Below are 25,775 nucleotides of genomic sequence, written 5' to 3' on the forward strand. Positions count from 1 at the left end.
CCGCCCTTTCCTTAGCCATCCCCTCCTCCACAAAGTTTATTACAATGTCTAAAGTTTACTACTTTCTCCTTTTTTTTCTTTTTTGGTTTTCCGAGGTAGGGTCTCACTCTATCCCAGGCTGACCTGGAATGGAATTCACTATGTAGTCTCAGGTTGGCCTCGAACTCTCAGTGATCCTCCTAGGCTGTGGCTTGTTGGCGATACTCCTACCTCTGCCTTCCGAGTGCTGGGATTATAGTCATGTGCCACCACACCTGGCTGAGTTTACTACTTTTGGTGTTCCTTTTCCTACTAGAATGTAAGATTTAATGACAGTGAGGTTTATTGGTTTTGTTTATTAATTATCCCAGGATTTATATCCTTATTATATTGTATGTATTCAATGTGTAGCTGTTGACTAAAGCATTAAAAAGTACGTGTCAGCTGGGCATGGTGGCGCACACCTTTAATCCCAGCACTCGGAAGGCAGAGGTAGGAGTATCGCCAACAAGCCACAGCCTAGACAATTCCACCCAAAGCTGTGCTTTTTATTGTTCCTTCATTAGAAATAAATAATTGGGTTTTATTATGGCATTTTGTAACTTTTTTTTTTTTTTTGGTGATTTCTGTACCGTACTCCTTCTCTTTTCCCCTTCCTCCTTTTTTTTTCCCCAAGATAGGGTCTTTAGCTCAGGATGACCTAGAATTCACTGAGTTGTCTCAAGGTGGTCTCAAACTCACAGTGATCCTCCTGCCTCTGCCTCCTAAGTGCTGGGTTTAAAGGCATGCGCCACCACAACATCTGACTTATATTTTTTTAATAAGAGTACGTATAGTATGTGTAGTGTGGTGTGAATGTGGTGTAAACACACCTGTGTGTGCTTGTAGAAGCCAGAGGAGAGTGTTAGATGTTTCCTTCCATTGCTCACCCATATTTCCTTGAGACAAAGTCTCTCACTGATATCAGAACTTGCTGTTTTCACAAGCCCCAGTGATTCTCTGCTCTTCATGGAACTGGGGTTACAGATGCACCTATGCCCAACTGTTTAGTGGGTGCTAAGGAGTCAAATTCAGGCACCTTCAGGCCTCCTGGTTGTGTAAGAAGTCCTCTTAAGTGCTGAGCTATCTCTCCGTTGTCCATTTTGCATAACTTTTATTTTATTTTATTTATTCATTTATTTAAGATAGAAAGAGGCGGGGGGGGGGGGAGGGAGGAGAGAACCAGCATGCCAGAGCCTCCAGCCACTGCAGATGAACTCCAGATGCATGTGCCACCTTGTGCATCTGGCTTACGTGGGAACTGGGGGAATTGAACCTTGAGTCCTTAGGCTTTGCAGACAAGGGCCTTAACTGCTAAGCCATCTCTCCAACCCAGTTATTTTATTTATTTCTTTAACTATTATTTTTTAAGGTAGGATCTCACTCTAGCCCAGGCTGACCTGGAACTCACTCTGTAGCTTGAGGCTGGCCTCAGATTCACAGCAATCCTCCTACTTCTGCCTCCCAAGTGCTGGGATTAAAGGCGTGTGTCACCACTCCTGACTTAGTTTTGTTTATTTATAATTTATACCACTACCTCTAGGAAAGTTGTTGAAATTCAATGTTGAGAGCTAGGGAGGTGGTTCAGTAGTTAAAGAATTTGCTTGCAAAGTCTGCCAGACCGGGTTCAATTTCCCAGTAAATATATTACGCCAGATACACAAAGTGGTACATGCATCTGGAATTCTTTTTTTTTTTTTTTAAGCAGGAAGAGGCCCAGCATACCCATTTTTTTTCTTTCTTTCTCAAATAAAAAAACTCTAACCCACTCTCCCTCTCCCCCTCCCCCCCATATATGTCTCACTCTAGTTGAGGTTGACCTGGAATTCACTATAGTCTCAGGGTGGCCTTGAACTCACGGTGATCCTCCTACCTCTGCTTTCTGAGTGCTGGGATTAAAGGCGTGCACCACCATGCCTGGCACAATGTTTATTTATTTATTTATTTTTACTTATATTTTTTGTTTATTATTTATTTATTTGAGAGCTACAGACAGAAGAAGAGTCTCATAGAGAGAGAATGGGCACACCATGACCTCCAGCCACTGCAGACAAACTCTAGTGTGTGCACCCTTGTGCATCTAGCTAACATGGGTCTTGGGGAATTGAACCTGGGTGTTTGGCTTTGCAGGCAAATGCCTTAACTGCTAAGCCATCCCACTGGCCCAATATATATTTTTTTAAAAAAAAGAACTTTAATTTTGAAGCTTTTAGAAGTTAAAGCAAAAGAGAAAAGATGAATTATGTGTTGTTTTTTCTTTTTCTTTTTCGGTTTTTTGAGGTATGGTCTCGCTCTAGGTCAGGCTGACCTGGAACTTACTATGTAGTCTCAGGCTGGCCTCAAACTCATAGTGATCCCTCTGCTTCTGCCTCCTGAATGCTGGGATTAAGGTATGTGCCACCATGCCCGGCTGAATTATTCAATTTTTTATTTTGTCCAAGAAAAGGCTAATAACTTGTCAAAACAACCATTTTTCTTCTTTTCTTTTCTTTTTTTTAGTTTGAGAGAGAGAGAAAGAGGCAGAGTGGGAGAGAAAGAATGGGCACGCCAGGGCCTTCAGCCACCGCAAACAAACTCCAGACACATGTGCTGCCTTGTGTATCTGGCTTAAGTGGGTAATGTGGAATCGAGCCTCGAACCGGGGTCCTTAGGCTTCACAGGCAAGTGCTTAACCACTAAGCCATCTCTCTAGCCCAACAAACTTTTTCTGGATGTTAATTCCCTCCCCCCCCCAGGTAGGGTCTCACTCTAGTTCAGGCTGACCTGGAATTTACTATGCAGTCTCAGGGTGGCCTTGAACTCTGGGTGATCTTCCTACCTCTGCCTCCTGAGTGCCAGGATTAAAGGCATGTGCCACCATGCCTGGCTTGGATGTTAAATTTTAAAGAGAATCAGGTGTGATGATGCATGCCATAAACCAGCACTAAGGAGGCTGGAGAATATGAGTTTGAATCTAGCTGGGCTATATGGCAAGATCCTGTCGCAAAAAAACAGAACATCACCAGAAAAACAAACAAAAAAGCTCTAAAGAAATTTTAAGGGAAAGATTTTACAGGCATACTGATACAAAGATGTGTGGTCTCCAAACTGTTCTTTAAGTGAAAGGCAGGAGTTCTCAAGGATTCTTTGTTTGTTTGTTTGTTTGTTTGTTTCTTTTTTAAGGTAGGGTTTTGCTCTAGCTCAGGCTAACCTGGAATTCACTATGTAGTGTCAGGGTGGCCTTGAACTCATGACGATCCTCCTACCTCTGCCTCCTAAGTGCTGGGATTAAAGGTGTGTGCCACCACGCCCGGATGTTAAATTTTAAAGTGAATCAGGTTTTAGGTGTATGGTGTTGTACATCTGTATGCATATGTGGTAGCTTGAATGGATGTCCCCTAATAGATTCAGGAGTTTTATTCAAGCTTGTAACTTGGTGTCACTGTGGGTGGATCCTAAGGTCCAGCCCTAAGGTGTGTGGGCAGATCTGGAATTCCATCCTAAAGATATGCAGAGTGCTTGCTCTGCCTGCGGTTCCTGGTGTGTGCCTATTTGTGGTGCAGGTGGTAATTTTTCTCTATGCATGGACTTGTGAAAGGGGTCATCTTCTTCTGCCTGTATGGAACTTCTCCTGGATCTGTAAGCTTCAGATTCCCTTCCTCCCTTAACTGTTTGTTCTGGAGATTCACGCGGTGGCGTGAAGGTGACTGTGACAGCATACGTGTGTACAGATGAATGTGCCCTGTCAGACGCCCTTCTCTATCACTCTTCCATTTATTTCTAGAGCTGAAATCTTTCACTGAACCTAGAGCTGCCATTTTCCATCTGACTGACCAGCAAGTGTCCTTCAAAGATCCTTTAAAAAAATAGCCCAGGGGTCTGGAGAGATGGTTCAGTGATTAAGGAACTTATCTGCAAAGCCTAAGGACAGGAGTTCAATTCCCCTGTACCCATGTAAAGCCAGATACAGAAGGTGTTACATGCATCTGGAATTCATTTGCAGTGACTAGAGGCCCTGGTGTGTCCATTCTCCCTCTCTTTCTCTCTCTGCCTCTTTCTGTTTCTCATTTCTGTTTCTTATTTCTCAGATAAATAAATAAGTAAAATATGTAGGCCAGGCGTGGAGCACTTGGGAAGCAGAGAGAGGAGGATTGTGTGAGTTTGAGGCCAGCCTGAGAGTACAGAGTGAATTTCAGGTCAGCCTGGGCTAGAGTGAGACCCTACCTTGAAAAACTAAAAAACAAAAAGCCTGAAATATTTTAAAAAATTAAAAAGACCTGGGGAGATGGCTTAGCAGTTAAAGTCCTTGACTGCAAAGCCAAAGTACCTTGGTTCAATTCTCCAAGACCCACATAAGCCAGATAGATGCACAAGGTGGTGCATGCATCTGGAGTTCATTTGCAGTGGCTAGAGGCCCAGGCATGACTATTCTCTCTCTCTTTCTTTCTCTCAAATAAAAAAATTAAAAATAAATAAATAAAAAATAAAAACAGAAGTAAACCATCTGCTTTCCACATGGAGAATATAACATTATTGAAATGGTGTGTGAGGAGTTCAGGAAAGTCCTAGAACCCCAAACCCTAGGTTTATGTCTACTTCTAACCAAATAAAAATTGGGTCAGTTAAGACTGAGGATAATTATTAAAATATTATATTTATTGATGGAAGTACAGAACCAGGGGAAGGAAGTGAATACACCTAAGTGGTCTGAAAGCCCATGGTGAGCCAGAAAAAAACATAAAAAGAGAGGGAAGAAAGTATAAAGAGCTCCTGCCATGTAGAGAGCATAGAGAGAGTCCTTTCAGGAACAGACATTAGGGGGTTCTCTGTTAGGAGGTTCAGGAGTGGCCAGGCAGCCCAGAGAGCCTTTCTTCCCCTCATAAATGTACTTATAGGCTTGATGGTGGTGGGCCCTACCTTCTAGCTCAGGTGAGCCAGAGAGGTAGCTGATTGGTCTGGTCTAGAGGCTGGCTCAGGAAGAGGTTAGCCATGACATCAAGTTCTAGGGTCTGAACTTGATCAACCACAATGTCAGGATTAGTTTTGAATTCTAGAAAAAGAGGTCTCCCTCAGATATGAAAAAACAGGTCTAGGAAACTAGGCAGGAGATAGGAGGTCAAATCAGCCTTTGCTCTCTAGTAAGTGTAGATTTCACAAGGACAGACCGTCTTGCCTTTTTTACTTTCAGGCCCCCCCCTAACTGACTAACAAAGCTACCTGACTCCCTTTTATTACGACTAAACTTTTTTCAGTGAAAAATATAACTAACGTGATTCAGGTATGAAACATACAATGACTACCACAGCACAAAACTATGATTCAATCCTGGGGAGAGCCTGAAATACTTGTATTCTGTGCTGTCATCTAAAGAAAACATGCCTGTCAAATTCAGTACCAGTTTATTAATCCTGTGGGCAGATTGACACCTTGTCTGACCTACATTCTTACCCAGAGTGTCAGCTGCCATCTTAGCATATAGCTGCAAAGGTGGGGCAAGGAACAGATTTCAAAAAGAAATCTTACTACTTGAATTATCCTTTGTTTGAAATTTACATTTCTATACCATCACTGGACTGAACTTGCTTTAGGCTGACCAGTTCCAGGAGGAACAAGTGTTGTCATTTATTTTGACCATTGAGGAATGCCTGTGAAATGTTGGGATTCTAGTGGTAGAGTTCCAGGGATCAGAAATTAGCCAGTTATTAAAACAAATCTCCTCATAGTAGTGAACAGTCAAAATTTTGTTTTAGGTGGGGGTTTTGAGGTAGGATCTCCCTCTATCTAGCTTAGGCTGTCCTAGAATTCACTATGTAGTCTCAGAGTACAGTGATCCACCTACTTCTGCCTCCCCAGTGCTGGTATTAAAGGCGTGCACCAGGAACTCACTATGTAGTCTCAGGGTGACCTCACACTCATGGGGATCCTCCTTCCTCTGCCTCCTGAGTGCTGGAATTAAAGGCGTGTACCCCCGTGTCTTGCAAGGCTAAAAATTTTTTTAAAGGAACACAAAACAAAACAACAAAGAAAGCACTTCCATTTAGATACTTTTATGTCCATGGGCCATTGTCTTGTTTTAGATTTTTTTTTTTAGTTTTTTCTGGGCATGAAATCACGGGCCTTATGCATGCGAGGCAAGTACTCGAGTACTCTACAACGAGGCTATAGTCCCAGCCTGAGCTATTGTTTCTTGGTGTAATTCTTGGATTATGAGAATAAAACCATGCCAGCAGTGAAAAGGAGGATACTTGATTTCTCAGTTGTTGAGGCAGAAGAACATATGTCTGATAAATCTAAAAATTGTATCAGGTTATTTTAGACAGTGGTTAAAAGAAAACAGATGGGGAGTCTGAGCTGTTAGCCACATTGGAGATTGAAAATCTGATCTGTTAAAGGCTATTTCTGTGCATTCTCATTCTTGACTTTGAATTAGAATGCAGAAGCAGCATTCCTGACATGTGATCCATTTTGAACTTTCACAGCTTGGCCTGTTGCAGTTTTTTATCTGTAGAATCAAAGATCAAGACTAGGGTCTGGAGAGATGGCTTAGCAGTTAAGCACTTGCCTGTGAAGCTTAAGGATCCCGGTTCGAGGCTCGGTTCCCCAGTAGGCCATGTGCACAATGGGGCGCATGTATATGGAGTTCGTTTGCAGTGGCTGGATGCCCTGATGCACCCATTCTCTTTCTCTCTCTCTCTCTCTGCCTTCTCTGCCTCTTTCTCTGTCTGTTGCTCTCAAATAAATTAGGAAAATAAATAAAAATGTTAAAAAAAGATCAAGACTAGACAAGATCATACTCCCCCCCCCCACTAATTCTTACATATTTGGGGCTTTTTACAGGGATAGCATAGTCAGAGATAAAGTGTTGGGTCCTAAAATCTGCTCAGTCCTCATAGGAATTATTAGATGAGCTATATAATGTCATATGGAAAGATTTTTTTTTTTTTTCTGAGGTAGGGTCTCACTCTAGGCTGACCTGGGATTCACTATGTAGTCTCAGGATGGCCTTGAACTCACAGTAATCCTCCTACCTCTACTTCCCAAGTGCTGGGATTAAAAGCGTGTACCACCATGCCTGGCTAGAAAAAAATTTTTTTAGTTCTATATTTTATTTTTATTTATTAATTTGAGAGAGAGAGAGAGAGGGAGGGAGGGAGGGAGGGAGGGAGGGAGGGAGGGAGAGAGAGAATGGGTATGCCAGCACCTCTAGCCACTGCAGGTGAACTTCAGATGTGTGCACTCCCTTGTGCATCTGGCTTAGATGGGTCCTGGCTCCTTTGGCTTTGCAGGCAAGCACCTTAACCACTAATCCATCTCTTCAGCCCGAATATATATATACATTTTTTGGCTTTTTGAGGTAGGGTCTCACTCTAGCCCAGGCTGACCTAGAATTCATTCTGTATTCTCAGGGTGGCCTCGTACTCACAGCGATCCTCCTGCCTCTGCCTCCTGAGTGTTGGGAGTAAAGGCGTGTGCCACCACGCCCTGACTTGCAATTTACTATGTAGTCTCAGGGTGGCCTCAAACTCATGGAGATCCTCCTACCTCTACCCCCAGAATGCTGGGACTAAAGGTCTGTGCTACCACACTAGGCCTTTTTTAAAATTTGTTTTTCAAGTTAGTGTGTGTCTCTTTCTAGCCCAGGCTGACCTGGAATATTCTCAGGGTGACCTCAAACTTTATTTGAACAAATTGGATGCTTTGTTCAGTGTGTGCATTTGCACAAGCTGTGTGATTGTGGAGGCCAGAGAACTTCAGGTTTTCTTCTCTGTCACTCAACTGTACTTCCTTAAGATGAGGTCTTTCCTTCAACCTGGAGCTGCCATTTTATCATTTCCAGTCTGAGTCCCAGTGACTACCCCACTTGGGTAGCAGATATATGTTCAGCATCCAGCTATTTTATGTGGGTTCTTAGGGAATTGAATAGGACTGGTCTCAGGCCCTCCCAAGGCTCACATGCTGAAGCAGCAAGCACTCTTAATCCTTAATCCCTGAACCATGTTTTATTTTTATTATTTGCAAACAGAGAGATAGTGATAGAGAGTGAGTGACTAAGTATATGGGCTCACCAGGGCCTCTAGTCAATGCAAACAAGCTCCAGATGCATGCCACTGTGTGCATTTGACTTAACATGGGTATTAGGTAATCAAACTCAGGTCATTAGGCTTTGCAGGGAAATGGCTTAACTGCTGAGCCATCTCTCCAGCCCTCTGCTTTTGTTTTGTTTTGTTTTTTTGAGGTAGGGTCTTTCTCTAGCTCATGCTGACCTGGAATTCACTACTAAGTCTTAGCGTGGCCTTGAACTCAAAGTGATCCTCCTACTTCTGCCTTCCAAGTGCTGGGATTAAAGGTATGTGCCATCATGCCTGGCCTCTTTTTTTTTTTTTTTTTTTTGAGTAATGGTCCTAGGATTCACTGTGTAACTCTAGACTGGCCCTAAACTCACTATCTCAGGCTCCCAAATCCATAGGTTACTGGTGTATAAGTCAGCTTAACCAGAGGGGGGTTCTGTCTCTCCACTCCCTTTCCTGGCTTTCTCCCTTCTTTCTTCTTCATATCCTTCCTCCTCTTCTTTTTTTTTTTTTTTTTTACTATGAACCACTTCATTTATTCTGTGGTACAGTATTATGTTCTCATTTAAAACACATCCTAGCATGAGTATTGTAGCCTATGATATAAAGGTAGTTCACACTATAACATTCCCAAAGCATGTTGGATTACAGTTAAGTATTTCCAAGTAGTAGAAATTCTTTGAGTTATATGTTTTAATTCCACATATTTGTGGCTGATCACTTAGTGGAAACAACAACAAAAAACCAGAAAACAAAAATTCTTATGATTTCAAGATAAAATATCTGCTTCACCCTTAATTTTAGTACATAAATCCAGATACCTATATTATTTATAATAAGAAGTTATATAGATTAATCTGGTTTTTTTTTAATTGCATGGATTAGTATACCTAGCAATTCATGAGTAAATTTAGTTAGAAACCCACCTGTAGGTCAAAAATAAAACTCAAAACTCCAGAATTAAAAAAAGATATGTTCAAAAATTAATACTGTAACGTTCCTTCATAAAAGACAGTGTTGGCAAGCTCACAGATAAACACTAGTCTTTGACATACATGCCACAATAAGGTCCAAAGCCTACCACAGGTAAATCTCAAAATGGAAAATTGAGTCTGTCCAAATTTTCTGCTGTGTGGAGCGTTTTGAAATATTTGGATCACCTGCCAGGACTTGAGTATTTTTGTCACACAGGGATTTGTTGTAACAGGATTTGACACACACACTGTTAGAGGGTTTGCTTAGTCCTCCTAGGTATTAATGGTGTATCGAAAGTCTTCTGGTGCTGGTACCTGAAGCGTTGTGGTGTTATTTGGATCCCTTTTCCTTCTGAAGAGTGGTTTACAAAAAGCTTGCCTGAGAGCTACAAGTCACAAAATCGTCTCGGTCAGTTATAACCCATACAAATAATCACCTCTCAAAACATGGAGTAATACATGGGTAATGTTCATTTACTTGATAGCTCCGGTTATCTGAAACACTCAGACAGGGCTTAACTTCCACTGGTATTGCCAGGGACATCCCAACACCTTTCTGCATGTGTCCAAGGCTTTGAACACTAGTTTGAAAGCCAGCAGGACATGTCTGTAGTGTGTAAGATGAGGTGTGCGTAGTAGAGACAACCTGCGGGCCGCTTGGTGGTTCTGATACAGGATGGCGATACTGTAGGGAGGTCTGGTGAAGATACTGAGGTTGCTGAAAGTGAACTGGCCGCGAGGGGTGGGAGGCTGTCTGGAACACACCCAGCTGTGCTGACTGAGAACCTGTCTGTCCTCTCTGTTTGTTTGCTTCTTTCACGTCATTATCGTGAGCAATCAATAGCCGCTCAATACACTGCACTAAGAAATCCCAGGAGTAAGCAGAAGACGATGCAGTCTCTTGGGCCACGCTGGAGAAAGACGAAGTATAATCTTCAAAGAAGCCACACATGCAGCAGCTACTTGTAGAGACACTTCCAGAAAGTAATCTGCATACTTGGCCATGCAGAGTTTAGTTTTTTCTAAGCAAATCATTGGCCAGCCATCATGAAGATCTGTTTCATGTACTGCTTCAGAGAGATAATACTCAATGAAATGGGCAGCTGTTGGAAGGCAGAGGTTCCACTGAAAGGTTTCTAATAATAATAGTTCCATATGTAGCAAATTTTGCTTTGTAAGCACTAGATTCATCTTAGTCGTACAACCCAGGCTGTTGAGCTGCCCCAACTTAGGCACACTATCTTCTTTTTCTTCAAATTTACTTGCTAGAAGCAGACAGGAAAGTGCAACTAAATGCAGTTGCTGGATAGAGATGTCATAGCGATCCATAAACAGGTCCAGCAAATAGACGGCAAGATGTCAAGCAGAAGGGCAGAGTGTGAAGTGGTTGCTCACTATGGCAATCAAGTCAGCAAAATATCGCCTGAGACTCAGTTGAAGGGACTGGCCTTTGTAAGAGGGCAACTTCAGCTCCTTGTACTGAAGCGCCTGGTGGATGTCTGCAGCCAGCTGTCCTCGCCACCACTGCCCCTCCAGCTCCATGGGACCCCGACAGCGCGCCCGGCCTGCTGGACGCGGCCACTCCAGTCTCCGTCCCAGCACTGGGCCGCTTGTGCTGCCCGTTGTTAAAAGGACCGGCGGGCGGCTCCTCCTTCCTCTTCTCCTCCCTCCACTTCTGTGTTGGGGATCACACACAGGCTGTCCTGCCCGTATGCTGGGCAAACACTACCACTGAGTAACATACAAACCCCCAGAGTGTTGAGATTTCCTGTTGTAGTATTATGAAATCATGACTTTAATTTATTTTTAATTTTTTTGTTCATTTTTATTTATTTGGTTGAGAGCGACAGAGAGAGAAAGAGGCAGACAGAGAGAGAGAACGGGCACGCCAGGGCCTCCAGCCACTGCAAATGAACTCCAGATGCGGGCGCCCCCTTGTGCATCTGGCTAACGTGGGTCCTGGGGAATAGAGCCTCGAACCGGGGTCCTCAGGCTTCACAGGCAAGCGCTTTAACCACAAAGCCATCTCTCCAGCCCAAAATCATGACTTTATATACTTGATGTTTTTCAGTCCATTTACAGGTTTCTTGTTTTCTTTTTCTTTCTTCTATTTTTTTTTTTTTTTGTTTTTAAAATTTATTTATTTGCAAGCAGAGAGAGAACTAGGAAGAGAGAAATAGACACAGTGGGCGCACCAAGGCCTCTTATCAGTACAAACAAACTCTAGATGTATGCATCTTTGTGCATCTGTCTTTACATGGGTACTGGGGAATTGAACACAGGTCATTAGGCTTTGCAAACGTGGATCTTTAACCCCTGAGCCATCTCTCCAGTCCCTGTCTTTATTTCTTGAGACATAGTCTCTAACCCACTATGTAGCTGAGAATCATGTTGAACTCCTCTTCCTCCTACCTTCACCTTCTAAGTGCTAGGACTACAGACAGTGCCTCTAAGCTCAACTGTGTTTTTTTTTTCCTAAGTAAGGTCTTGCCCAGATTGACCAGGAATTCACTGTGCAGTGTCAGGCTGGCCTCAAATTTACAGTGATTTTCTTGCCTCGGCCTCCTAAATACTGGGATTAAAGGTGTGTGCTACCATGCTCTGTCCAAATGTGGTTTTTTTTTTTTTTAAATTTAAATTTTATTTCTTTTTTTTTTTAATTTGGGAGGGGAGAGAGAAAGAGGAAAATAGACAGAGAGACCATAGTTGTGCCAGGACTTATTGGCTACTGCAGATGAACTCCAGACCATGGATTACTTTGTGTATTTGGCTATAATGCTACTAGGGAATCAAACCCAGCAGGTTTTGGAAGCAAGTGCCTTTAACCTCTGAGCCATCTCCTCAGTACCCCCCTTTTTTAATGTGTGTGTGTGAGAGAGAATGAGAATTGGTGAACCAGGGCCTCCAGGCACTGCAGTTGAACTCCAGACACATGTGCCCCCTTGTGCACATGTGTGACCTTGCATGCTTGTGTAACTGCACCTGGCTTATGTGGGACCTGGTGAATTTTTTTTTTTTTTGGTTTTATGAGGTAGGGTCTCGCTGTAGCTCAGGCTGACCTGGAATTCACTATGTCGTCTCAGGATGACCTCGAACTCACAGCAGTCCTCCTGCCTCTGCCTCCCAAGTGCTGGAGTTAAAGGCATGCACCACCATACTCAGTCCGGATCTGGAGATTTGAACATGAGTTCTTAGGCTTTGCAAGCAAGTGCCTTAATTGCTAAGTCATCGCTCCAGCCCTCCTCCCCCCTTTAACTCTAATTATCCTGTCTTTATGCTGGGCCACCTATGTTCTTTGTTTGTTTGTTTGTTTCATTTGTTTGTTTTTTGAGAGGTAAGTTTCTCACTCTAGCTCAGGCTGAGCTGGAATTCACTATGTAGTCTTGGGCTGGCCTCAAACTCACAGTGAGCCTCCCAAGTGCTGGGGTTAAAGGCGTGCGCCCCTATGCTGGGCCACCTATGTCATTTGAAATGATTCTGTTTACCTTTGATTTTTGCCTTGAGGCACACTAAAATGTTGTAGGATCTTCTTGAAATTTCTTGCCCAAATTCAAAGAGACTTGAAGGAGTAGAATTTTATCTTGAGAAAATATTAGAGAACAGTACAGGAGTGCTGGGGATTTACTTAGTGGGAGAGTGTTTACCTAGCATGCAGGAAGCCTTAGGTTTGAGCCTCCAGAATTGCATAAAACCACTTGGTGGTGTATACCTGTAATTCCAGCACTCAAGGTGGAGGCAGGAGGATCAGAGGTTTAACATCGTTCTTGGCTACATAGCCAAGTTTCAGGCCTAGAACATATGGGACCATGTCTTAAAAAAAAAAAAAAAGCAAACAGTGCAAAACAGAATGCTGCAGCCATGCAATATGACAACAGTGTTCTCACAATGTGTTTGAGGCTGTGAGTACATAGGAAATTCCACTGATTCCTGGAATATTTGGGTTAAGACATTTTGGAAGAGCTGAGCCATCTCATAGGAAGAAAGTGACATTTTACACATTTGTTTTAAGAGTGACATAGTATATGTGTGGGTTAGTGAAGGAGCTTGGCTAGAACACAAATGGCTTGACATTGGTCTTCAGTTTATAAGCCCTGGAGAGTTTTTTTGTTTGTTTGTTTTGTTTTTCAAGGTAAGGCTTCACTCTAATCCAGGCTGACCTGGAATTTACTATGTAGTCTCAGGGTGGCCTTGAATTTACAGTGATCCTTCTACCTCTGCCTCCCAGTGCTGGGATTAAAGGTGTGCACCACCAAGCCCAGTGAGTTGAAGATTCTTAGCAATTGAAAGTGACATGGGCCGGGCGTGGTGGCGCATGCCTTTAATCCCAGCACTTGGGAGGCAGAGGTAGGAGGATCTCTGTGAGTTCGAGGCCACCCTGAGACTACATAGTGAATTCCAGGATAGCCTGGGCTAGAGTGAGACCCTACCTCGAAAAACCAAAAAAAAAAAAAAAAAAAAAAAGAAAAAGAAAAAGAAAGTGACATGGAATTGTACTTTAGGTTGATAATTGGAATAGAGATAGAGTGTAACAGTGGCTTAACATAGGGATTTTTGGCTAGCGATTTGTATCATAAAAACAACAGGGGAGCTGAAGAGATGGCTTAGAAGTTAAGGCGTTTGCCTGCAAAACCAAAGGACCCAGGTTCGATTCCCCAGGACCCACATTACCCAGATGCACAAGGGGGCACATGTTTCTGGAGTTCGTTTGCAGTGGCTGGAGGTCCTGGCATACCCATTCTCTCTTTCTCTCTCTACCTCCCTCTTTCTCTGTCAAATAAATGAATAAAAATAAAGTATTAAAAACAACAGGGCTGGGGAGATGGCTCAGTTGTTAGAGGCGCTTGCTTGTACTGCCTGCCAGTCCAGGTTCAATTCCCCAGTGCCCACATAAAGCCAATACACAAAGTGTCGCATGTGTCCAGCTTGTATGCAGTAGCAAGAAGTCTGGTGCACCTATTCTCATCCACATTCTTTCATTCTCTTTTTCTCCATAAATATATAAAAATAATTTTACAAATAACAACAAAAGTACAAACCCAGACATAACCTGGAGCCTGTTTTAAAACTTGAACACTGAACAGCAGGGTTCTAGGACCTTTGCTTTTCAATCATTTTTCATGCAACTGTGCTGAAGGACAATTGGATCAAAATTAAAAGCCCAGAGAACACATCCTAAGCATCCTAAGTAGTAGGGTATGGATATAGAACAAGGTAAGGGCAAAGACAGAGGAAGGGCGAGACTAAAATTACAGGTTTATGTTTGAAAAGTTTTCATGAGTAATGTTAATGCTAAAACTGAAGTCAAAGCAAAGAAAATAAAGATGACTCCAGGACTTCTTTCATTTTTCCTTTGGGGTAGGGCCTCATTTTAGCCCAGGCTGACATGTAATTCAATCTGTAGTGTCAGGCTGTCCTTGAACACACAGTGATCCTTCTGTTTGTGCCTCTTGTGTGCTGGGATTAAAAGGTGTGCCACCAACCCAGCTGACTCCAAGACTTCTATCTACAGCAGGGTTTGGAAGAATGATTATAAAGTGGGAAGATTAGAGGCTGGACATGGTGGTGCCTCTTAGTAATCTCAACACTTGGGAGACTGAGGCAGAGGTGTACTGGGAGTTCAAATTAGCCTGGCTTACAAAGTGAGAACCTGTTTCAAAAAAAGGGGTGGGGTGGGGAGAAGATTGCTACTTTGGGGGAGAATTGATTTTTGGACATGATACATAAGAGTTGAGAGGATAGCCGGGTATGGGGTCGCACGCCTTTAATCCCAGCACTTGGGAGGCAGAGGTAGGAGGATTGCTGTGAGTTTGAGGCCAGCCTGAAACTACATAATGAATTCCAGGTCAGCCTGGGGCTACAGTGACACCCTACTTCAAAGAACCCCCCTCAAAAAAAAAATAAGTTGAGAGAGGATATGTCAAAGGAAAGTTAGTGGATTGAAATGCTCATGTGTTCAATCTCTCTCTCTCTCTCTTTCCCCCCAGTACTGGTCTTTGAGCTCAGAACTTTAACATTTAATTTTGAGCCAAGGTCTTGTTGGGCCACACTAAGGCTGGTATTGAATTTATCTTTCCTCAGCCTTCTCAGTAGCCTAAATTATAGGCATGTGCTACCACATCCAGATTAAACTGTGTTTTATATCTTGCCTTATCTAGAATGTTTCATTTATTTATTTTTGTTTTTTGAGGTAGGGTCTTACTCTAGCCCAGGTTGACCTGGAATTCACTATATAGTCTCAGGCTGGCCTTGAATTTATAGTGATCCTCCTACCTCTGCCTTTCGAGTGCTAGGGTTGAAGGCCACCATGCCCGGCCGTCATTATTTCTTCCTCTTCTTTTCCTTCTCCTCCTCCTCGCAACATTAATTGGAAAAAACTAACAACTCTAACTTTTGTTGGGTAAATATGATCATAAAATATGGGTCAAATCTAGTCTATATTAGAATTCTAATTAATGTAAAAAATGGAAAACAAACTAGAAAAAACATTGCAGCATAAATAAAAAAGATTAATGTAAAAAACATTGTTGCCGGGTCTGGAGAGAGGGTGCAGTACTTAAAGTCATTTGCTTGCAAAGCCTTATAACCCAGATTCAGTTCCCCAGTACTCAGGTAAAGCCAGATGCACAAAGTGGCCCATGCATGAGGAGTGTATTTGCAGTGGCAGGAGTCTCTGACATGCCCATATCCACCCTCTGTGTTCCTCTTTCTCTCTGTCATTCATAAGTAAATAAATAAATAAAAAGTTATTGCTAGGAGTAGTGGGTCATGTCTGTAATCTCAGCATTTGGGAAGCTGAGGTAGGTGGATTGCCATGAACCAGGCCACCCTGATCTACATAGTTAGTTCAGGACAGCTTGAGCTACAGAGTGATAGCCTGTCTCCAAAACAAAATAACAAACAAACACATGGTAATCATTTGAAACAAAAGTAGCAAGCCAAGTAAAGGTCTTAAATAGTAATTTCTTCCAGCTGGAAGTAAAATTAATTTAAAAATACTGAGCTCTTGCAGCAGGTACTGTTCTAAGTGCTAGCACACTCGACAGGAGATCTCAGAGCAATCTGGTCTGGTGTGAGATAGAAGACTTTTTCCTGAAAACAAGCAGATACTAGTGATACTATGAACTGAATGTGATAGGGTTGGGGATGCAGCTCAGTGATGGAGCCGTTGCGTAGCATATACCATCCCTACCACCACCAAGAGAAAAAGAAAGGTGGTAAGGTAGGGTAAGGAGAGAGACTGATTTTGGGTTTTATTTATTTTTTTATTTTTTAATTTTTTTGCCTTTTCCCTGGGGAGCACTGGTAGTGTGGGCCACTGGAGGTTAGCCTTCTTCATTTCTTCTTTCATTTTTTTTTTCCTAGGTAGGGTCTTACTCTAGCCCAGGCTGACTTGGAATTTACTATGTAGTCTCAGGGTGGCCTTGGACTCACCGTGATCCTCTTACTCCTGAGTGCTGGGATTAAAGGCGTGCACCACCATGCCGGGCGCAGCATTGTTCATTTCTAATTGCTCTTTAATTATGTGGGGGAATAGTGGCCAGGTTTCATTTCTGTTGGATTTCCTGATAGTAACTGGACGCATAAATAGTTTTTATTCTTTCCTTTGGTATTTTTTTTCTTTTTTTTTTTTTCTTTTTTTTTTTTTTTGTTTTCTAAGGTAGGGTCTCACTCTAGCTCAGGCTGACCTGGAATTCACTATGTTTTCTCAGGGTGGCCTCGAACTCTTGGCGATCCTCCTACCTCTGCTTCCCAAGTGCTGGGGTTAAGGGCGTGCGCCACCACGCCTGGCTTTGTTTTTGTTTTTCAAGATAGGGTTTCGCTTTTGTTCAGGATGACCTGGAATTTACTGTGTAGTCTCAGGGTGGCCTTGAACATGAGGCAGTCCTCTTACCTGTGCCTCCAGAGTGCTAAAATTAAAGGCATGAGCCACCATGCCCAGCTTGGTTCTTCCCCCACTCCCCAGCTCTTCTCCATTATTTAATTTATTTATTTGGGCGGAGGGCAGATAGAGTGAATGCTCTAGAGCTTCTAGCCACTGCAAAGGAACTCCAGGCTCATGCATCACCTAGTGGCATCTGGCTTTATGTGGGTGTTGGGAAATCAAACCCCAGTCCTTAGGCTTTGTAGGTGAGTACCTTAACTACTGTGCCATCTCTCCATTCCTGTTGATTCTTTTTTTTTTAACTTAAAATTTTTTTATTTGTAGGCAGAGGGAGAGAAAAGAAAGAGAGAACAAATAAATATGGGCACACCAGGGCCTCCAGCTGCTGCAAACTAGATGCAGGTGCATTTGGCTTTTACATGGGTCCTGGGGAATTGAACCCAGGTTGTTAGGCTTTGCAGGCAAGCACCTTAACCATTGAGCCATATGTCAGGCCCCTGTTTGGTTTTTCTTTTGGCTTTTGGAGTCAGGTCTTACTCTAGCCCAAGCTAACCTGGAACTCAATATAGCCTATGCTGGTCTCAAACTCAAAGACTCTCTTATCTCAGTCTCCTGAGTGCTGAGATTAAAGTTGTAATGAATAAAGTATAGATTTCTTCCTGGCTGGCTAGAAAGGTTGGTTGTTTCTTGAGGAAATTACTCACGTGTTTCCCTCCTCCCTTCTCACTTTAGAATACTGTTGGTTTTGTTCCATGTGAGGAGGGAAACTGTTCATTTGAAAATGTTCTTATCTTTCCCGTGGCATCTTGCAATAGTGAAATATAGCGATTTGATTCAGCCAAGAGTTGCTGCACCCCTGAAGATAGGACCTGGGCCTCTGGGGAATCCCCTGTGATTGTTGTGCAGGGTGGCTTTTCATGGTCAGGTAAGATGTACATGCTAGGTATTTTCAGAGCTAAAGGAAATTGCTACATAGAGAAAGGGACTTGCTAGAAGTCTGTGTCCTTACCGTTTAAGTATATCTCAAGAATCCAATGTTTCCAAATGCATAGTATTGTATAAAGTTCAGCATATTTCCTTAAAGATTTATAACAGTTTTTCAGATGGAAAGGTACCTATTAGTGGAATTCCTTCAGTAATAATCATTTTCATATATTACTGCAGATTAATCCAGAAACACACAAGATCATTGTCTGTTATTTTGCAAGTTATTTTTTTTATTTGTATTTTATTTATTAGAGGGGGGGGGGTAGACAGAGAGAATGGATGTGCCAGGGCCTTCAGTTGCTGCAAATGAACTCCAGAAGCATGTGCCACCTTGTGCATCTGGCTTATGTGGTTCCTGGAGAATTGAACCTGGGTCCTTTTGGCTTTGCAGGCAAGTGCCTTAACCGCTGAGCCATCCTTCCAGTCTGCAAGTTACTATTTTTTTAAGTTTTGTTTTAAATTTATTTTATCTATTTGATAGAGAGAAAGGTAGAGAGAGGAGGGAAGATAATGGACATACCAGGGCTTTTAGCCACTGCACACAAACTCCAGATGCATGTGCCACTTTTTTGCATCCTGCCTTTGTGGGTCCTAGGGAATCGAACCTGGGTCCTTTAGCTTTACAGGCAAGTGCCTTAACCACTAAGCCATCCCTCCAGCCCCCCTGTAAGTTTTTTTAAATTAATCAGTTTAGGGACTTTTTAATGTCTAAGGAAGAGACAATGGGCTGGGAAAACAAATTTTAGTGTTTAATATTTGATAATTTACCATTAAGAATTTAAGATTTGCGGGGCTGGAGAGATGGCTTAGCTGTTAAGCACTTGCCTGTGAAGCCAAAGGACCTTGGTTCGAGGCTCCATTCCCCATAACCCACGTTAGCCAGATGCACAAGGGGGTGTATGTGTCTGGAGTTCATTTGCAGTGGCTGGAGGCCCTGGCGTGCCCATTTCCTCTCTATCTGCCTCTTTCTCTCTGTGTCTGTCACTTTCAGATAAATAAATAAATAAATAAATAAATGAAAGAATTTAAGATTTGTAAGTCTTTTAGAAACAGAACAAAAGCAGTAGAAAGACAGTAGCTTTTATTCTTAAGTTAGCCTGTGATTCCTTTAATACTGACTGTCTCTTGTGGCATGTTTTTCTTTTTAAAGGAAAGTTAAACATACCTTCAAAAGAATATTTGATTACATCTGGATTACATCTATATTACAAGGCCATCAGAATGTCCGGAGCCTCAGTGAAAGTGGCTGTCCGAGTGAGGCCCTTCAATTCTCGAGAGACCAGCAAGGAGTCCAAGTGCATCATTCAGATGCAAGGCAACTCGACCAGTGAGTACATTGTCTTCTGTCAGTTGTATAGCTCACCTTTCTCTCCTCCCTTCTTTTTATTCTTGCTATTATCAGAATAAACAAGTGTGTGTTGATACTTTGAACTCTGCCTTTCTGAATAATCCACTAAGTGCTTCCCCCTCTAAGGTGCTTGCTGCAGTACCTAAATGTGGACTGCTTACTCTATTCTTGTGAGCAGCTGAGATAATTTAGCCAGCGTTACTGTTTATCATATTGTGATCTTGATGACCATGTAGGCACAAGAAATGATTTTTACTAAATTCTAAAGTAGAACATAACTATTAAGGCTATAAATCTTTCTTGATTTTGAATACTATTTGAACTTTCCAAGATCTTCAAATTTCCCCTCCTACCTTATACTTACTTGTAATATAGTTGTAGGCTTCCAGACATGGTAACACACATCTGTAAATCTGAGCCCTTAGGAGACTAAGGCTAGAAGTTTGTGAGTTTGAGACCAACCTGGACTGCAGAGTAAATTCTAGGCCAGCCTACCTATATAGTAACCCTGTTTCAAAAAATCATTCTAGCCGGGCGTGGTGGCGCATGCCTTTAATCCCAGCACTCAGGAGGCAGAGGTAGGAGGATCGCCATGAGTTCAAGGCCACCCTGAGACTACAGAGTTAATTCCAGGTCAGCCTGGACCAGAGTGAGACCCTACCTCGAAAAACCAAAAAAAAAAAAAAAAAATCATTCTAGTAAACTTCATTCTCCTAGCTTGTTTCTCTGTAGAATTGTCTAGGTAAAAATGATTTAAACTTATTTCTTTTGTTCTTGCACTATTTTCTTGACATGAGTCTGTGAACAAATCATTATTTAATTCATTATTATTTTGTTTTTGTTTTTCAAGGGTTTTGCTCTAGCCCAGGCTGATCTAGAATTCACTATAGTCTTAGCTGACCTCAAACTTGTGGTGATCATCCTACCTCTGCCTCCCAAGTGCTGGGATTAAAGGCATGTGCCACCACTTAGGTCTAGTTTAGTATATGTGCTGCCGAAGCAAGCACTACCACGTCTAATTTAAATCATTATTTTAATTTTATTTTTAATTCTTATTTATTTATTTACGCGGGAGAGAGGAGAGAAAATGGGTGTACCAGGGCCTCCAGCTACTGCAAATGAATTCCAGACACATGTACTACCTTATGCATCTGGTTTATGTGGGTTCTGGAGAATTGAACATTCATTCTTAGGCTTTGCAGGCAAGTGCTTTAACCATCTCTCTAGTCCCTTAATTTATTATTATTTAATTTTTATTTATTTGTGAGCAGAGAAAGATGAAGAGGAGAGAGAGATAGGGTGGGCATGCCAGGGCCTCTAGCCACTTCATCTGAACTCCAGACACATGTGCCCCTTGTGCACCTGGCTTACGTGGGTCCTGGGGATCAAACCTGGGTCCTTTGGCTTCACAGGCAAACATCTTAGCTGCTGGGCCATCTCTCCAGCCCTAACTTTTTTATTTTAGAAAGAGTGAAAGAGAATTGGTGAGTCAGGGCCTCATCCACTGAAATCGAACTCCAGACACTTGTGCCATCTAGTGGGCATGTGTGACCTTGCACTTGGCTCATCTATGTATGTCTGGTTTAGTGGGATCTGGAGGAGCAAACATGGGTCCTTAGGCTTCACAGGCAAGCACCTTAACCGCTAAGCCATCTCTCTAGCCCTCAAATAATTACTTTACTTATTTATTCATATTTTTGGTTTTTCGAGGTAGGGTTTCACTCTAGTCCAGGCTGACCTAGAATTCACTATGTAGTCTCATGGTGGCCTCGAATCTGGTGATCCTCCTACCTCTGCCTCCCGAGTGCTGGGATTAAAGGTGTGCGCCAACATGCCTGGCTCAAATCATTATTTTATTTATTTATTTATTTTTGACCAGGTTTGCCTTTATTCTTTTTTTAAAAATTTTTATTAGCATTTTCCATGATTATAAAAAAATACCCCATGGTAATTCCCTCCCTCCCCACCCCCACACTTTCCCTTTGAAATTACATTCTCCATCATATTACCTCCCCATTACAATCATTATACTTACATATATACAATATCAACCTATTAAGTATCCTCCTCCCTTCCTTTCTCTTCCCTTTATGTCTCCTTTTTAACTTACTGACCTCTGCTACTAAGTATCAAATCACTATTTTAAGTAGAAGCTGGACTCTACTTCTTTAAGTCTGTAGTCTTGTAATACAGCAGTCATTGATTTTCTGATACAGGTATTGTTGAGGTAACATTTTGACTTTATTTGCTTGTGTACCATTTGCCAGTGCTGTGTGCAGAGGAGCCTTTGAGTAGGTGATGGTTTCACACTAAGCCAGTTAGGTACTGCAGACCATGTTTCAGGGCAGTTCATGTACTGCTTTGAGTATTCCATTGCTTGTGTCTTCTCTGAACTTGATAGAGCTGGCAACAGTCTTTTTAAAAAAATTTTTTTGTATACTTATTTATTTGAAAGCTATGGACAGAGAGAGAGAGAAAGAGGCGGGGGGGGGGGGAGAGAGAGAGAGAATGGGCACAACAGGGCCTCCGGCCACTGCAAACGAACTCCAGATGCATGTGCCCCCTTGTGCATCTGGCTAATGTGGGTCCCGGAGAATCGAGCCTTGAACCGGGGTCCTTAGGCTTCACAGGCAAGCACTTAACTGCTAAGCCATCTCTCCAGCTCTTTTTTTAAAAACAAAACAAAACAAAACAAAACAAAACAAAACAAAACAAAACAAAACAAGATTCAGATTCGCTGAATTGCTGTAGTCCTAGCTACTCAGGAGGCTGAGGTAGGAGGATCAGGTGAGCAACATTGCAAGACCTCCTTTTTTTTTTTTTTTTAAGGCAGAGTCTCACTGTAGCCAAGGCTGACCTGGAACTCACTCTGTAGTCCCAGGCTAGTCTCAGACTCACAACAATCCTCCTATCTCTACCTCCAGAGTACTGAGATTAAAGGCATATGCCAATATGCCTTCAACAACCTCATCTTAAAAAAAAATTCAAAGAAACCATCAACAATATAAGTTTTGGTACTGAACACCTGTAATCTCAACACTTTAGAGACTGAGGCAAGAGGGTCAAAAATTCAAGGCCAGCCTAGCTTACATATGGGTTCCAGGCCAGCCTGATATACATACTGAGACCCTGACTCAAAACAACAAACAAAAAGAGGAGAAGTCTGTACAGCTTGTATTTATTTTACTTTTTCAACTATGCCATAGATATCTATGCGTAAGTATCAGGAAGATACACAAGGTCAGCATTGAATTGTACAGCCTAATCGTGAACTTGACAGTGTGTAAATTACATAGGAATAAAGCTACTTTTGTAGAGTCGTTATCCATCACTTGCTTCTGGAAGTTTGAGCTACTCTGAATTAGAACAGGGTGTCAGGGCTGGAGAAATGTTTTAGTGGTTAAGGTGCTTGCTTATAATGCCCAATGATCCAGGTTCAATTTCCCAGCATCTGTGTAAGCCAGATGCACAAGGTGGGGTGTACCTCTGGAGTTCATTTGCACTGGCTGAAGACTCTGGCACGCCCATTCTGTAAATGCCTCTTTCTCTCTCTAATGAAACAAATAAAATACTTTTTTTAAAAGAACAGTGTAGAGGCTGGAGAAATGGCTTAGTGGTTAAGGCACTTGCCTGCAAAGGCAAAGGACCTCAGTTTGATTACCCAGGACCCACATAAGCCATATGTACAAGGTAGCACATGCATCTGCAGTTTGTTTGCAGTGGCAGGAGGCTCTGGTATACCCATTCTCTCTCTGTCTCTCTCTTTCTCCCTTTTCCTCTCTCTCTCAAATAAATAAAAAAAATATTTTTTTTAAAAAAAGAATAGTGTGTTAAATATTTATATTGGTAAATGTCATTTAGACCTTGTTACTATTGTTGCTTTAAATAAATTTTATACAATATGTATTGAACTTGTGATAGTCCTTCTGTTTTAGCCTCCTGGTCACCTAGACAACCATTTCTTTTTCCCAGAAAAAACTTGTATACATTTTCCTTCCAGAAATATTTTCATTTTGTAGATTTCAATTCTACAAATAGTTTAAGCTAAAAGCATTTTTTTGGAGATAATCCCCCCTTTTAATTAGTGTTAAGGTATAGTACCACCTTGTTATTTGGTCTTTACTACATTATATGTTTAAATATTTGAATAATACATTTCATATTTATGATTTGTAAAAGTTGCTTCCTTTGAGATTTTAAATATTTTATTTTTATCATATATTTTTATTTTGTTTATTTATTTGAGAGAGATGAAAGAGAAAGGTAGAGAAAATGGGTATGCCAGGGCCCCTAGCCATTGCAAACAAACTCCAGACACATGCACCACTTTGTACATCTGCCTTATATGAGCACTGGGGAATCAAATATGGGTCCTTAGGCTTTGCAGGTAAGTGCCTTAAATGCTAAGTCATTTCTCTAGCTCCCCTTGTGAGATTTTAGCATGAACACATAAGAATAAAGCTGTCAGAGTATGTAGTAAGATTTTATAGCTTGTCTTAATTCGATTTTCTTTTTCCTTTTTTAATTTCAGTTTTCTGAGGTAGGGTCTCACTCTAGCCCAGGCTAACCTGGAATTCACTGTGTAGTTTCAGGGTGGCCTTGAATTTATGGTTATCCTCCTACCTTTGCCTTCAGAGTGCTGGTATTAAAGGCGTGCACCACCATGTCTGGCTTATTTTCTTAATATTTATCTATAGGAGAGAGAGTGCAGCAGGGCCTCCAGCCACTGCAGAGGATCTCCAGACACCTGCGCCACCTTGTGCAGCTGGAATCGTATCTGGGTCCTTTGGCTTTGTAGGCAAGCGTTTAAACTGCTAAGTCATCTCTCTAGCCCTCTTTTTTTTTGGAGGTAGGGTTTCACTTTAGCCCAGGCTAACCTGGAATTCACTATATAGTCTCAGGGTGGCCTTGAGCTCATGGCGATCCTCCTACTTCTGCCTCCCGAGTGCTGGGATTAAAGGTGTATGCCACCATGCCTGGCTTTAAAAAAAAAAAAAAAAAAAAAAAAAAATATATATATATATATATATATATATATATATATATATTTTTTTTTTTTTTAAAGCCACAAGGTAGGGTCTCACTCTAGCCCAGGCTGACCTGGAATTCACTATGTAGTCTCAGGCTGGCTATGAACTCACTGCGATCCTACCTCTACCTTCCAAGTATTGGGGTTAAAGGTGTGTGCCCACACCTGACATAAAATTTCATTTCTATAGCTCTGAACAGTTAGAAATTAAGTAGGTCCAGTGATTTTGCTTTTTTAATGATTATTATCTGGATTGAAACTTATTGCAACACTTTTTTTTTTTGAGGTAGAGTCTTCCTCTAGCCTAAACTGACCTGGAACTCACTGTGTAGTTCCAGCCAGGCCTTGAACTCACATCAATCCTCCCACCTGTCCCTCTTGAGTGCTGAGATTAAAAGCATGCACCTCCATGCCCAGCTTCACTATGAGATTGATGATGGCTAGTCAGCAAAGTGTTAGGTCTTCGGGCTGGAGTGATGGCTCAGCAGTCAGAGTGTTGTAGGGCATCCTGCCACTGCAGATGAACTCCAGAAACTTGCACCTCTTTGTGCATCTGGCTTTATGTGAGTACTGGGGAATCAAACCTCAGCCATCAGGTTTCACAAGCAAGCACCTTTAATCACTGAGCCACCTCCCCAGCCCCTAAAATAATTTTAATACAAAATAAAGTAAGTAAAGGGATAATTGCCATAAAACAGGGTTTTCGAAAAGTGGAAATGAAACCTGGCATAGTGGTACACACCTATACTCTCAGCACTGACAAAAATGAGAAGGATGGGAAATTTGAGTACAGATATGGCTCCATAGCAGGATCCTGTCTTAAAAGATACAAACACACACACTTGTCTCTGTGTGTATGTATGTGTATGAGTGTATGTGCCACAGCATGTGTGTGGAGGTCAGGTATCTGTGTTCCACCTTACTTCCAGAATGCAAACATGCTTTTGCAAGTTGCCTGGTAAAACATTTGTAGAGAGGGTCTGATATTCCGTGTTCAGTTAGGAAAAAGAGGCATTCAGAGACTTACTTTCAAGACTTACTGTCAAGGTCTGTTTAGCGTTATATATAATAGGATGAAAATTGTTCCTAGTTGTATTGTTCAGGAATAACAGCTGTGTGGGTATAGGATAGGAGTAGGTTTTTGTTTTTTATCAAATATGGGCTGTAAGGCCACCAAGCTTTCAGAGGTTTTAGTCTTAATTTATTTTAGAGATGTGCATAAATAATCCAAGAAGTATGATGTTTGCCAGAAAAGCACCCAGAAGGGGCATCTTCCTAATTGAGGTTAGGAGGGGCAAAGTAGGAAATATCTGAGAAGCCCTTTGTTTTGGCAGAACAGAGAATTGAAGGGCCAGAATTAGCAGAAACAATACAATGAGGAAATGATTTAACTATGTGTATTGTTTACCCAGACATTGTTCTGGTCTGACACCAAAGAGTTCCTTTCTCCCCATGAATAAACTTGAGGCAAAATGATTGAAGGGAAAAA

General features: G+C 41.9%; 1 protein-coding gene and 1 pseudogene across 12 annotated transcripts in view; one reads left to right on the top strand and one right to left on the bottom strand.

Annotated features, from left to right (window-relative positions):
• Kif1b (kinesin family member 1B) overlaps positions 1 to 25,775 on the top strand; it is a 191,339-nt gene that overhangs the window by 5,064 nt on the left and 160,500 nt on the right. For 11 of the 12 annotated variants that reach the window (XM_045150524.1, XM_045150532.1, XM_045150528.1 and 8 more), the window contains one exon: positions 19,060 to 19,236. In XM_045150524.1, coding sequence (XP_045006459.1) covers positions 19,131 to 19,236 — 106 coding nt within the window. In that variant the 5' untranslated portion in view covers positions 19,060 to 19,130. Of the gene's footprint in view, positions 1 to 19,059; positions 19,237 to 25,775 lie in introns of those variants that run through there. The other variant, XM_045150531.1, reaches the window with a different exon arrangement.
• On the bottom strand, positions 9,474 to 10,582 carry LOC101605609 (annotated as a pseudogene).

Source organism: Jaculus jaculus, chromosome 5, assembly GCF_020740685.1.
Source record: "Jaculus jaculus isolate mJacJac1 chromosome 5, mJacJac1.mat.Y.cur, whole genome shotgun sequence".
NCBI lineage: Eukaryota > Metazoa > Chordata > Mammalia > Rodentia > Dipodidae > Jaculus > Jaculus jaculus.